Below are 12,799 nucleotides of genomic sequence, written 5' to 3'. Positions count from 1 at the left end.
GGTGCAACAAACTACCTAATTTTGCAACAAATTTATACATAAATCTAATCTATCAAAACATATACCAATAAATAATATTGTTTTAAATCATATATAAATAGTTTTAAACACACACAGTTGTAGAAAAAAAAACAATCTCATTAAGAAAAAAATTCAGTAGCTAAACATTAACAAACAAGTTGAGGTTGTTTTAAAATGTAAAAAACATAAAAATAGGGACATTATAAAACATATATGTAATATATAGTAAATGTTATTTATCTAAAGTATTAAAAAATATTAATTAATCATTTTTATAAAAAAATGAAATCCGCGCGGACGCGCGGGTCAAAGGCTAGTATATCTTAAGCTATCCAACACCGTTATTACGTCTTCGAATGCTGATGAGGTTAACTTGTCTCGAAGAACTATATAACCTCGCAAGGGATAGTTAAAGTTGAAGATTCACCGAGGATACAACACACTAATTGAAACCTCGTCCACTGAAAACTTAGAATCTTTGTCTTTAGACTTATTCATGGATCTTCTCACCGAGAGAGGGAGAGTGACAAAAGCAGCTTCTGTAGGTTTAGGAATGGTAAAAGTACCGTCTCTTGCAAGCCAAATTATTACAGAATTCATGGTTGGTCTATTTGCTGCATTCTCTTGAACACACAACAAACCAATCTGAATCAACTTTATGATCTCGTTTATCGGATGTTCTCTTAAGTGAGTATCGATTATACTCTCAGGCTCTCCTTCGACCCATCTCTTCCATGCCTGAACCAAATAAAATGTTGTTATACGTTTCGTTACATAAACTGAGAAGTTAAATAAACAATGCAATCAATGAGCTTACGAAAGCAGGAAGTCCTTCTACTTCAAAGTTCTTGTTTCTTTCACCACATATCATCTCTAAAAGCATAACACCGAAGCTGTAAACATCAGATTTTGCTGAGAATTGCCCGTGTCTCACGTACTCTGGAGCCATATATCCGCTGCAAGAACCAAAATTACATCAATTGTGATGATTATTACAATAATCTATTTCTACTCACAAAGATTCTGATTAAAAAGACAGCGTCACTGCCTAAAACAAAACATACTTACTAGGTTCCAACTACTCTGCTTGTCTCTCCTCGAGTCTCATCCATGTTAAACAACCTGGCCATCCCAAAGTCTGCGACTTTAGGGTTCATATCCGCGTCTAAAAGGATATTGCTAGCCTTTAAATCTCTATGAATAATCCTCAGCTGAGAATCCTCGTGGAGATAAAGAAGCCCTCTTGCAACTCCTTCTATGATTCTACACCTCACATCCCAAGTAAGTAGTCGACGATTGTCTTCATCTACATATTTTCTCAAGAGAAAACGTTTTTTAAGTTACTTGATAAAAGTATATTGAGACGAAAAATGTATCGGTCTTTGGAAGGCTTACCAAATATAAAGTGATCAAGACTTGAATTAGGGACAAGCTCGTAGACAAGAATCTCTTCACCTCCTTCATTACAGTATCCAAGGAGCTTAACTAGATTCCTATGTTGGAGTCTTGTCAAAAGTAAAACTTCATTCCTAAACTCTAAATCTCCTTGTCCTGAACCTCTAGCTAACCTTTTTACAGCTATCTCTTTCCCGCACGGTAAAATACCCTGAAAACGATTCACACTCAGTAAGATCATCACTGACCCATCTAAATATACTGATAAGACTTTTTTCAAGTGGTCTTACCTTGTAGACCGATCCAAATCCACCTTGACCAAGCTTATTTTCTAGCGAGAACTCATTGGTTGCGATCAAGATCATGTCAAGATTAAATCTTATCATAGATTGACCATCAAAACCAGAACTATCTGCACATATATATAGAAACTTTTTTCCTTCAAGAAAAAGCTTCAAACATTTACTAAAAACAACTGAGAACTACACTTTTAAAAAAATATATATATTTAGAGGTTATGAGCCACATGGAACTACACTCACCGTTGATTTGTGCACGAAACCTCCTCTGCATCCGGCGATAAGCAAGAAAAAAAGCAACAAACACGACAAGATATATGACCAGGGGAATAACAATAACCACAACACTCCACGGTTGAAAAATTCTTCCTAATTAAAGACCCCCAAAACAGTCATGTCAGTTCAAGATTTTAGCAAAAAGATAATGAAATATATTTGTAGTACCTCTCTTGACCGGAGAATCTTCTAGATGTTGATGATGTCCAGGAGGCGCTGCAACTCTCTCTAGTTCATCGAAAGCCCCTGCAAAAGAGTAATCATCCCATCTAAAATAACAACTAGGACGTGCAACCGTTCCCCCTTTTCTTTTCTGGTTCTCTTCTTGATTATAGGCAACACTCTCTTTTAGACAATGGTAACAGTCGGCGGAAGATAGATCAGGTGTGCACTGCATCAACATATAGACCTCAGGAATATCTGTGAACTCCGCACTTGAGACTCCATAGTACTTCAACACCGAAGATTCATCAGCCTTGGATGCAACCTCGAGTGTTTGGTTAGCCCTGGCGCTGAACTCTTGGCTGATTCGAGTCACGTTCAAAGAGGGGAGAACATTTGAGTGAGGAATATTCAACAAGGGCTCAAGCTTTAGCTTTCCAAATGTAGGGATATTTGAGTAACGTACTAGACAAGAAACGTTTTCAAAGGTTTCGGAATCCCAGTGATACGCTTCTGTTTTGCCTTGGCACTGTGTTAAGAGATTCCTACCTGCTCTATCGACGCAGCGCCTACAGTCTTGAGCTCCATAGTGTTTTCGACAAAGGGAAAGAGCGTAAACTCGGCCTAGCGAAGCGTTGTAGAAACCGCCTTCTGTGATAACCTTTGAAGCAAGAGAAGGCAAGAGAGCTTCGAGGTTTTGGTCGTAGGTTGTGTTTGGGGAGAAGTTTTCATCGCCGCAGACGTAGGTTGTGGTGTGAACGCCGTTGATGGTTAGGAGAAGAAAGAAGCAAAGATAACAACAATAGAGACGAAGGAGAAGTAAATTTTCCATCTATATAAACATTTGACGTTCTTATTATTAAAACCTTTAGTTTGGCTTTATATATATAAAAAAATGGATTCGTAATCTACTTTCATCTCATCATATCGTTTTCATCAGTGAGAAAACCTTATATAAAAACTCTGACTTTTTACTGTGACAAAACGAGGAAGGAAGAGATTTTTCTCTATAGTAACCTAAACCGTACGTGGAAACTTCGACGTCTTCTCAAAACTTCAACGTCTGCTCGAAACTTCAACATGGCAAATAACGACGTTGTTTCCGTTTTATATTATGTTACGTGTTGGTCAGGTAAAGAAAATTGGTACCCTCCGGTCTTCACGCGCCACACAATCATAAGAATCAAATGAAAAGACTACTAGAGGTCTCAAAACTGATTAGAAAATAAAAACAGAACATAGTCCCATTCAGACTATCTCAATAATCGTACAAGGAAATTTCCTCAATGCAACAAGACTGAGGCTTAATCTCCTTTTACAAACAAGTTCAACGAAAAGAGATGATAAGAAAATAAAGAAGAGTAACCACAATAATAGAGATTCACACATAACATAAAACCAAACTCTTCAATTCAAAAATAAATGTTAAACCAAAGCTTAATGAGAGTAATCTTTCCGCGCAAAGAACGGACCAATCTTTAGTATTATATAAAACAAGCATTAAAATAACAAAACTCCTCTTTGATTGCCTCTGACATCTCGTGGTGAAACTATTGTTGTAAATGCTGAGTCACTTTTAGAGAATCTATATTATTAAAGTTGAAGGACACATTGAAATTGTTTGGCAATATGAATAGTAGTTAAAAAATAGTACTGTTTGGAAACATGGATAGCAGTATATTAGAAAAAAAAATAATTGGCTTATGCTACCAAAAAAATTGGAAGTCTATTACATTATATTAAAAAGTAATAGGTCTATGTTACTTGATATATATATTCAAATTAAAATAATAATTTAAAATTAATTTATATCCAAAATTCATTCAAAAATATACATATATTCAAAATTTGATTTTTACTAACATATTTTCCAATAACTATTATAAAAATGTTTCCAATATATATAAGAAAAATACAATACACAGCCCAATTTCAAACACCAACTTAAATTATGGTTTTTATATTTCACATTAAATTTTAAAATATAATATATGTGATTATTTATATGATTGTACGTATAAAATATTATTAATCATAAGAAAAATGATTTGATGATACATATAAAATATGATTAATTATAAGATAACACATATTTTGTAACCTATGATGACACATATAGGATATATATATAATAGTGATTAGGGGTGGGCGTTCGGGTTTGTTTTCGGGTCTTTTTGAAATTTCGTGTTCAGTTCAGATCTTTGAGGATTTAGTTCGGATTTGGATAACGAATTTAAATAGGTTTGGTTCAAATATTTGGATAGAGAATTAATAATTATATAAGTATTTTTGGATTTTTGAGTATATTTTAACTATTTAAGATATTTACGTTTGATTATTTGTATATATTTTCAAGCATTTAAGCGAACTTAAAAGTATCATATATATTCTGGATGTTTTTATATATATTAAATCTAAAATAATTAATATATACAAGTATATAAATGTATTTTGGATACCCAAAATACTTCGGTTCGAATCGGATTAGGTTTCAGTTCTTCAAATACCAAAATTTTGAATAATTTGGATATTTAATCAATTTCGGTTCAGATTTAGTACTATATATTCGGATTGGGATCGGTTCGATTATTCGAATTCGAATTGTTTGCACAATCCTAAATAGTGACATAAAAATCAAATAGCATCATATTTTTTTTAAAAATACATCCGCACGGGCGTACGGGTCAAAATATAGTTGGTTCTTAAATTTCATCATCTTGTGGTATCCTATTTTGAACATATGAATATTTCTTTCACGATGTTGCAAAATTTGCTACACAAAATAAATATCACATTAAGTTTTTATTCCCCCAAAAATTGAGAAAAGAAGGAAGAGGAAACTTACAGCCAGGGGTCGTCTCCAACAAGCATCATTATCTTTGAAAGTTAGTTTCCATTAACTTTTCATATGCAGCTGTCTTTGATATTAAAGAGTTTTTCTAGTTCAACAATCATGTGATTGTATCCATCAAAAACAGTTAAATCCACAGATCTAACAACACCTTCTATGTGAACCTAATCAATAAACATATAATGTGTTTGTGAACTAAATATAGCCGTCTCAATCTGTTAAAGTTATACATGTTTCTTATCAATATTATATCTATTGTATTAGAATAAAACCGTGAGTGCAACCATATATAAAATCAAATATTTTCTTAAACCGAACATGGTTAGTTTTACGAAATCCTATGTCTTATAATGTTCTAATAATAATAAATAATTTGAGAATTGGGTAAGAAGTAAAGAATAAGTAGATGAATGATCTTTTCATATCTTAATACTACTTGTATTAGAACTGATTTCATTCCTTTGGAATTCTGTTGCTGATGTCACTGCTTGAATTTGATCAAGATTTTCTTCTTCAAGGATTTCAGAAATTTTAGTCTTTTGGTATGAGTCGAGTGCTTGCAAAACATCTCTTGCTTTGGTGGAAGTCGTTAGATCAACTCCAAACAATCTGAATCTATCATATGCATTGGTGGTTAAATTTTCTTTTGGTGACTGGACAATTTGTTTATTGCAGTTTGGTCTGGACATAACAGAACCTGCATAGCTCACTTGCAAGCCAGATGAAAATTTTGAATCATTAGTTTCATTATGATAACTAACTTGAGGAAGACTCTTCGAAGATTTTATGCTTGATTCTCCAATTTCTTGGCTTTGAGTCAACCTATGAATCATCATATTTGAACTTATATATAGAAATATGATGACAATTAAACCAAAAAGAAACATAACTTATTAAAAATATTCTCTTACCAAATTCATTTATTTCACATTGGCGTTTGCATATTTAAAAAACGGACTTTTGAGAATGATTGATGAAGGTATTAAATGCTTGATTTCCCATGGAAAAACCTTATTAGGTCTAAGGATCGTTGCAGTTTCATCCCACTGTACCTATAAAAATAAAATCATGGATTTTATTTATTGTTCTTTTGAAATCATATTCTAGAATAATATTAAAAAATTAGTTAGAAGTAACTTTTACTAGTAGGCTTTGCCATTCTGAATCCTTCCAATGAATAGAAAATCTTCCACTTTTACTATTGTCCCAGAATATCTTTGCAGTAAGAAAATTTTTTGTAAGTAAACATATTTAGAATTATGTAAACATTATATGAGTGTCAAAAATTTACGTTATTTCATTAAAATCATATCCTTCAAACTTCATAAAAAATCTTGATCCTATATTGAACTTCGTATTCACTGCATCTATGAATTTGTCGCAGTTGACAATAAATTGGCTCGACCTAGTATCATCATATCAAGAATAAATTAAATATGCTTAAATAAAGTATTCTCATGATGTTTAAGTAGAGTAACAAAGTGTTTTTTCCTTACTTTGGCTTATAAAACACATCGAAGATACATTTGGTTTTAATATCATTCAACGCAGTAGCAATTAAGCCATGGTGCATACTTTCTTTTGAAATTGTTAATGATGATATTTTGCTTTGTTGAGGAGCTGCCTTTCTCATTCCAACTCGTGATTCCTCATTCTTTCCTCTAGAATTAAAAAATACTTAAAATACAAAAAGATTAAGAAACAAAGGAGATGTAAAATGAAAAAAAAATGTATATACCTAAGGAATATAAAATAGTCTCCAACGGTCAAACTTTTTTCTTTTGCAAACTCATTCTAACCAGATGTGAAAAGATGTCTTTGTAGTGATCTTGTTGATAATTTATAGATAAATAAAGATTAGTAGTCACTACCTAACAATTTTGATATAAGAACTTAGCTGCCTTTAAAGGTTTGTGTTTAAGTTTCCAGACATGATCATGGAGATCTTTAGCAATTATCTCTTGACTCGGTTGTAGCTGTGACATATCCTACAAAAAGTTTAATACAAAGCATCATATACAATCTTACAATTAAGTCAATGATGAATTTGTTTGGTGTAAATATTAAAAGAAAATAACAGTATATTAAATGAAACACCATGTGTGCTTGTATCCGAAGCAGATAACACCTTGGTAAAATAGTTAATGTTTTGTTCGTTGTTGTCACTAGGAATAGGGATTTCAAATTCCTAAATAAATAAATTGATAAAATTATTTAAATATATTAGAAGAGGTATTATTATATATAATTTCTCACTTATAGATGAATATGGTAACAACTAAACTTTTGCATAAACTTCTTCTGAATTGGTCTCCACCTGAAATTATGTATAGAACACTTTTTTTTGTCAACCATGCATAAAACATATTAAAACCATATTATGTACAGTTTTTAACCAATTGATCTCATGAATATTTCCTATAAAAAGAAACATAAAATACCAAAATACATACATTAAGCTTAATACTAACAACATTACAGTGAATTTTTGAAGAAATATCAAAAATTGGTTTTAATTGGCACAAGTCATCATTCGCTGATGCTACAAGCTGATAATGTCATAAAACTGTAAAAAAAGTTTGTATAATAACAAAATATGATAAATAATGTGAATGTATTCATAGAAAACATTTTTCTGCTCTATGTGCCCTTGAGGAAAATAATAAAGTTCTTCTCCAATTTTTTTTTTTTTGACAAAGGGCATTCAAACAACGATCAAGCACATAACTTCCATAATTGATCGTACAAATATCTATTGGTTCCATCAGTTCCTATATGAATACATAAAATATGGTTATGAGTAAAATATTTCTGATAAATCAAAAGCTAAATTTGAGTTCAGATTTTTTTTCCAGTTATACCTAGAAATTTAGGTTGCGCATTCATAATTTGGTTATTCTCCATCAGCTTTTACCAAATACCTGTCTTGAATTGCAACTTACACACAAATATCACCAAATTCAGAATGGTTGTTAACATGGTATTGTATCTCAAAATTGTATGTTTTTATTATGATTACAAATACACATATGAGCGTTGTAAGTTTTGCATTAAATTAAAGTTTTATTTGAATTTGCATATAATATTTTTGTGTTCAGGTATTGTTATACGGATTTGTCATTATATTAAAATATATTAAATTCAAAAGAGTATATATATATATATCATGATACACATGTTTGTGTATTTATTTTTCAAGTACAATTACATGATAGATGAAGAATTTAAAATCAAATTTTACAAATTCTATTACAATATAAAATCAGGATTATTCATAAAATAGAACCAAACACCTAGTAATCACAATACTAAAGCAGCATTTCCTCAAAATCTATGCTGCAACGTCATAAAAATAATTGGCCAATCACAACATTTCGTTCTCGGTTTGGGCTTCGTTCCGTTTTCGCCTATGGGCTTAGAATTGGTTTTGAGTTCGGTTGAGGCTTTGTGGTCTACCTAAATCTAGATCTACGGAGGCAAGTCGCGAGTCTCTCCTTCTCTTCCCCATTTCTCTTCGTCTTCTCTTCTGAAGCCATAGCGTCTGTGTTTTGATCATATCATGGGCTTCGTTAGCGTGGTTTGGACCGAGAATTAGGACAGTGTATCCGGTCCGATAAAGTGTATTTTGCCTCTAACCCTAATACGGCTGAAGCGAAGACACGAAGTGATGTGCCGCAGACCACGGATCATTACATGGAACCAGCTCAGCATGGAGTTCAGGACGTTCTGAACATTTCAACCGAGGTTCATGTTTTTCACCGTGCCATACTTGACTTGGGTCGAGCCAGACTTAGCTTGGGTGGTGAAAAAAACCAAAGACGGACATGCATTCTCATCCGGCGGACCATCCGGACAGTCCCGCAAGCGTCCTTATCTTTACCCCGTGCATCCATCTGGTTCGGATGAATCTAGACATCTTGACTGGTCTTCTCCGTTTTCCGTGCCTTGACCAGATCTAGTCTTCTCTATTTTCCGTGCCTTGACTAGATCTAGTCAAATTTATATTTCCTATGCATTTTTTTCCCACATTTTCTTTTATTGTCTTTGACTACAAAACACCATAAATATGTAGTCCCTTTGATGAATAAAATCAGTTCATTTTGGTTGTTTATTTCGTTTCTTCTCTGAGTGAGAGAGAGAGAGAGAGTTCTTAGCTAGTTCATCGGTTTGAACCGGCTTGTTGAATTGGTGGTCAGCCAATCATCTTTGTGTGTCATTTGGTGGTTAGCCAACACACTACATTCGTTCTTAGGTGGTTAGCCTTCGATCGTGGGTATATCAAGAGCCATTCCGCATCTCTTGACGATCCTTTCAATCCATCTCAGTTCCAGAAGCGCCATTTGCTTCTCGGTTCATATCCAACACCCAGCTAAAGTGATCCTTCCCGATTTTGGTTCTATCAAGTGGTATCAGAGCCACTTTGGCTGGTTTGTTTTCTTTCATCTTTCATCTTCTCATCTCTCCACGTTTTTCTTTTCTTATTTCTTGGATCCGGGCTGTTCCTTTACTCCCTTGTGATCGCCTATTATAAAAAAAAAAAAAAAATCGATAAAAAAGAAAAAAAAGTTTTGGCTTGAATCACCTTCTGAAGAGAAATCCAGGGGGAGTGGTGGAAGAGAAATCCTGCTGGCTGAAGAGAAACCCAGCCTTAGGACAGTTAAGGCGGATCCATTTCAAAAATCTCTTCATCTTTCTTTCTCTTTTCTTTTTCCCACAAAAGTTTGTTTTGGGTTTTGATTGCTGAATTTTGACTGCCTATCATCCTTTGAACCAGTGGAAAGAACTCTGAGTGACCATCTAAAAATCGTGAGCTAAACACTTGAGAGTGTGAGGATTTTTATTTGCTAACTTTGTTAAGTGTTTTCAGGATGTTTGGACTTCTCAAGAAATCAAAACCACAACAAGACGTCTACTTTACTTTTAAAACTGTTTTTGAAAAGGAGCAATTGATTTTTGATAAGAAACAGTTTGCTTCTAATGAGTTTGACTTTGTGCAGAAACAAAAGAAGAGACAAAACATGTGTGATGATGAGAAGTGGGTCAGAAGTCGTGATCGCCTCTTCACCAAAGCCAAGAGAAGCAACTGTGATGTGCCTGATCAGAATGAGCTTCAGACTTATGCCAGCTTGGAAAAGATGTTGCATAAGGCGATTCATGTTGTCCGGCAACTGAAAAAGAAGGGAAACAGCAACACTTCTTCTGCACCAAAACAACAAAGTAATTCTTCTTCTATTTCAAATTCTGATTTGAAAACTAATGTGTTGTCTTCTGATAAAAGCAAGGCTGTGAAAACCACAAGCAAGGCTCTTTCTACCAGGTGTTTCAAATGCCATAAGGTCGGTCATTATGCCAACAAGTGCCAAAAACAGAAAACGTTGGTGACTTTGGAGAAAGTTGAAACCGAGCCAGAAAAGGAAGACGTTTTACCAATTTTCGATGACTATGCACATGAACCGAAGGAAGGGTCAGGTGGAGAGCAAAATTGTGGTCATAGAGAAGGATCTTGTTCCATTCACAATCCGGACCAAACTCAAGGTGAGCAACGTTCTGATTATGGTTCTTTTGCTTATAATCCTTTTCCTTTTAATGTTTCAGATTTGAGGACAAATCTTTTTGAAGAGGAAGGGAATGATGTGCCGCAGACCACGGATCATTACATGGAATCAGCTCAGCATGGAGTTCAGGACGTTCTGAACATTTCAACCGAGGTTCATGTTTTTCACCGTGCCATACTTGACTTGGGTCGAGCCAGACTTAGCTTGGGTGGTGAAAAAACCAAAGACGGACATGCATTCTCATCCGGCGGACCATCCGGACAGTCCCGCAAGCGTCCTTATCTTTACCCCGTGCATCCATCTGGTTCGGATGAATCTAGACATCTTGACTGGTCTTCTCCGTTTTCCGTACCTTGACCAGATCTAGTCTTCTCTATTTTCCGTGCCTTGACTAGATCTAGTCAAATTTATATTTCCTATGCATTGTTTTCCCACATTTTCTTTTATTGTCTTTGACTACAAAACACTATAAATATGTAGTCCCTTTGATGAATAAAATCAGTTCATTTTGGTTGTTTATTCCGTTTCTTCTCTGAGTGAGAGAGAGAGAGAGAGTTCTTAGCTAGTTCATCGGTTTGAACCGGCTTGTTGATTTGGTGGTCAGCCAATCATCTTTGTGTGTCATTTGGTGGTTAGCCAACACACTACATTCGTTCTTAGGTGGTTAGCCTTAGATCGTGGGTATATCAAGAGCCATTCCGCATCTCTTGACGATCCTTTCAATCCATCTCAGTTCCAGAAGCGCCATTTGCTTCTCGGTTCATATCCAACACCCAGCTAAAGTGATCCTTCCCGATTTTGGTTCTATCACGAAGTTCATTTCTCTTCTTCGTGCGACGGCAACGATGAGACGTTTGCGCTTCCTCTCCATATCTGAAACCTTCCAGAGCTATGGCTTCATGTTTTATCCCTCCTCCATGATTACAGAAGGAATCTTCCCCTATAAATAACAACTTCGATTGAACTCATCACTACGATAAAAAAATGTTTGGTTTCATCCAAGGATATTAGCGTGTCTTTGATATTGGTAAGTGATTGTTCATTTTGCTTTTTCTTTTGTTAATTTATACTTCCCAGTGATTTATTAATTCTTTGTGTCGGTGTAATTCCCTAGCTTGCATTGATCACAGAGATAAACCAAAACATTCTCCAAGGATACACTCGAGAAAGATGAAGAGCCATATGCGTAGGTAGACATTCTAAAGTGTCTGTATGATGCAAGGATCTTAGAGTATGTTCATGAGGCCTGCTTGATTAGTTACTAACACATTCCAAACACTCCAATACTTTCTTCACAGTGGGCTGCTGCATTTTGTCTCTGTCGAAAACCAGAAGAAGAAAGTTTGGCAATGGACGTATGTTTATGCATCAAAAAACTAAAGGTCTTTCACGGCTCACTGGACCCCGTAAGCTTGAAGTCTCTCTTCCTCTCTCTGATATTAATCTGACCCTTGGGTTATCATCTTATAAGATTCTCAATTTCTGTTTCGAGTATGTGTATTTTTTTCAAGGTTGTGATTAGTCTTGCGTTGTTAAAGGTCTGATTATATTTACTTATTCTTCTTGCTATTGAGTAGTACTAAATAATAACTTTTTATTTTGTTGTTTTAGTTTCTCTGTGAATGTAACATTGTAATTGTCTTCACTTGGTATCAAGGTCAGCGAGAGAGAGAGAGAGAGAGAGAGAGAGAGAGAGAGAGAGAGAGAGAGAGAGAGAGAGAGAGAGAGAGAGAGAGAGAGAGAGAGTATCATTGTACTGGATTTAGTTGTTGGAACCATCCACACCCGTGAGAAGATTTCTTGGTACAGTGTAAATGTGGCTTGAGTTTTCAATTGGAAATTTTAATGTCTAGGTGCTGGGTATCGAGGAAGTGTTCGAGCACATGGTGACATATGTGGTTCTCAATGGGGATGGGTGAGCCGATGTTGAACCTAGAGTCAGTACTACTTGATGCTCATCGTTGTTTGAATGAGGTAATATTTGCCATATATACATGTTTTTTTTTGTCAACTTATACATGCTTCTTGATAAGCGTCTAATTATCTATGCACTATAAAATTAATTGACGAAAGCCAAGACAAGTGTCTATGTTTGATGAGTCATTAATATGACTGCAAACTGGCACGTGATGTTTTCATATACTGCATGAAATGTTAAAACAATAAGAGAAATCTAGCACTCACTCTTAGTATGCTTTTCCTTTTCAGCAAGGAGAAATTGGACAACTAATGGTTACAAA

General features: G+C 34.6%; 2 protein-coding genes and 1 pseudogene across 2 annotated transcripts; 1 reads left to right on the top strand and 2 right to left on the bottom strand.

Moving 5' to 3' along the window:
- Positions 1–221: 221 nt before the first annotated feature.
- On the bottom strand, positions 222–3,833 carry LOC106376994 (cysteine-rich receptor-like protein kinase 36). The gene is made up of 7 exons (XM_013817137.3): positions 2,160–3,833; positions 1,959–2,084; positions 1,707–1,828; positions 1,417–1,627; positions 1,090–1,327; positions 839–977; positions 222–759 (listed from the first exon to the last, which is right to left on the bottom strand). Exons 1-7 carry the CDS (start codon positions 2,983–2,985, stop codon positions 445–447), a joined length of 1,977 nt encoding a protein of 658 aa, XP_013672591.2. The 5' UTR covers positions 2,986–3,833; the 3' UTR covers positions 222–444.
- A 1,988-nt stretch (positions 3,834–5,821) lies between these two features.
- Positions 5,822–8,540, bottom strand: LOC106373867 (annotated as a pseudogene).
- Positions 8,541–10,012: 1,472 nt separating this feature from the next.
- Positions 10,013–11,027, top strand: LOC125578329. Its single transcript, XM_048740785.1, has 2 exons — positions 10,013–10,221; positions 10,600–11,027. Exons 1-2 carry the CDS (start codon positions 10,023–10,025, stop codon positions 10,914–10,916), a joined length of 516 nt encoding a protein of 171 aa, XP_048596742.1. The 5' UTR covers positions 10,013–10,022; the 3' UTR covers positions 10,917–11,027.
- The last annotated feature ends 1,772 nt before the right edge of the window (positions 11,028–12,799 follow it).

The sequence above is a fragment of the Brassica napus genome, chromosome A9 (assembly GCF_020379485.1).
Source record: "Brassica napus cultivar Da-Ae chromosome A9, Da-Ae, whole genome shotgun sequence".
NCBI lineage: Eukaryota > Viridiplantae > Streptophyta > Magnoliopsida > Brassicales > Brassicaceae > Brassica > Brassica napus.
Note: the sequence above shows the minus strand (reverse complement) of the source record. Positions and strands in the feature narration are given on the sequence as shown.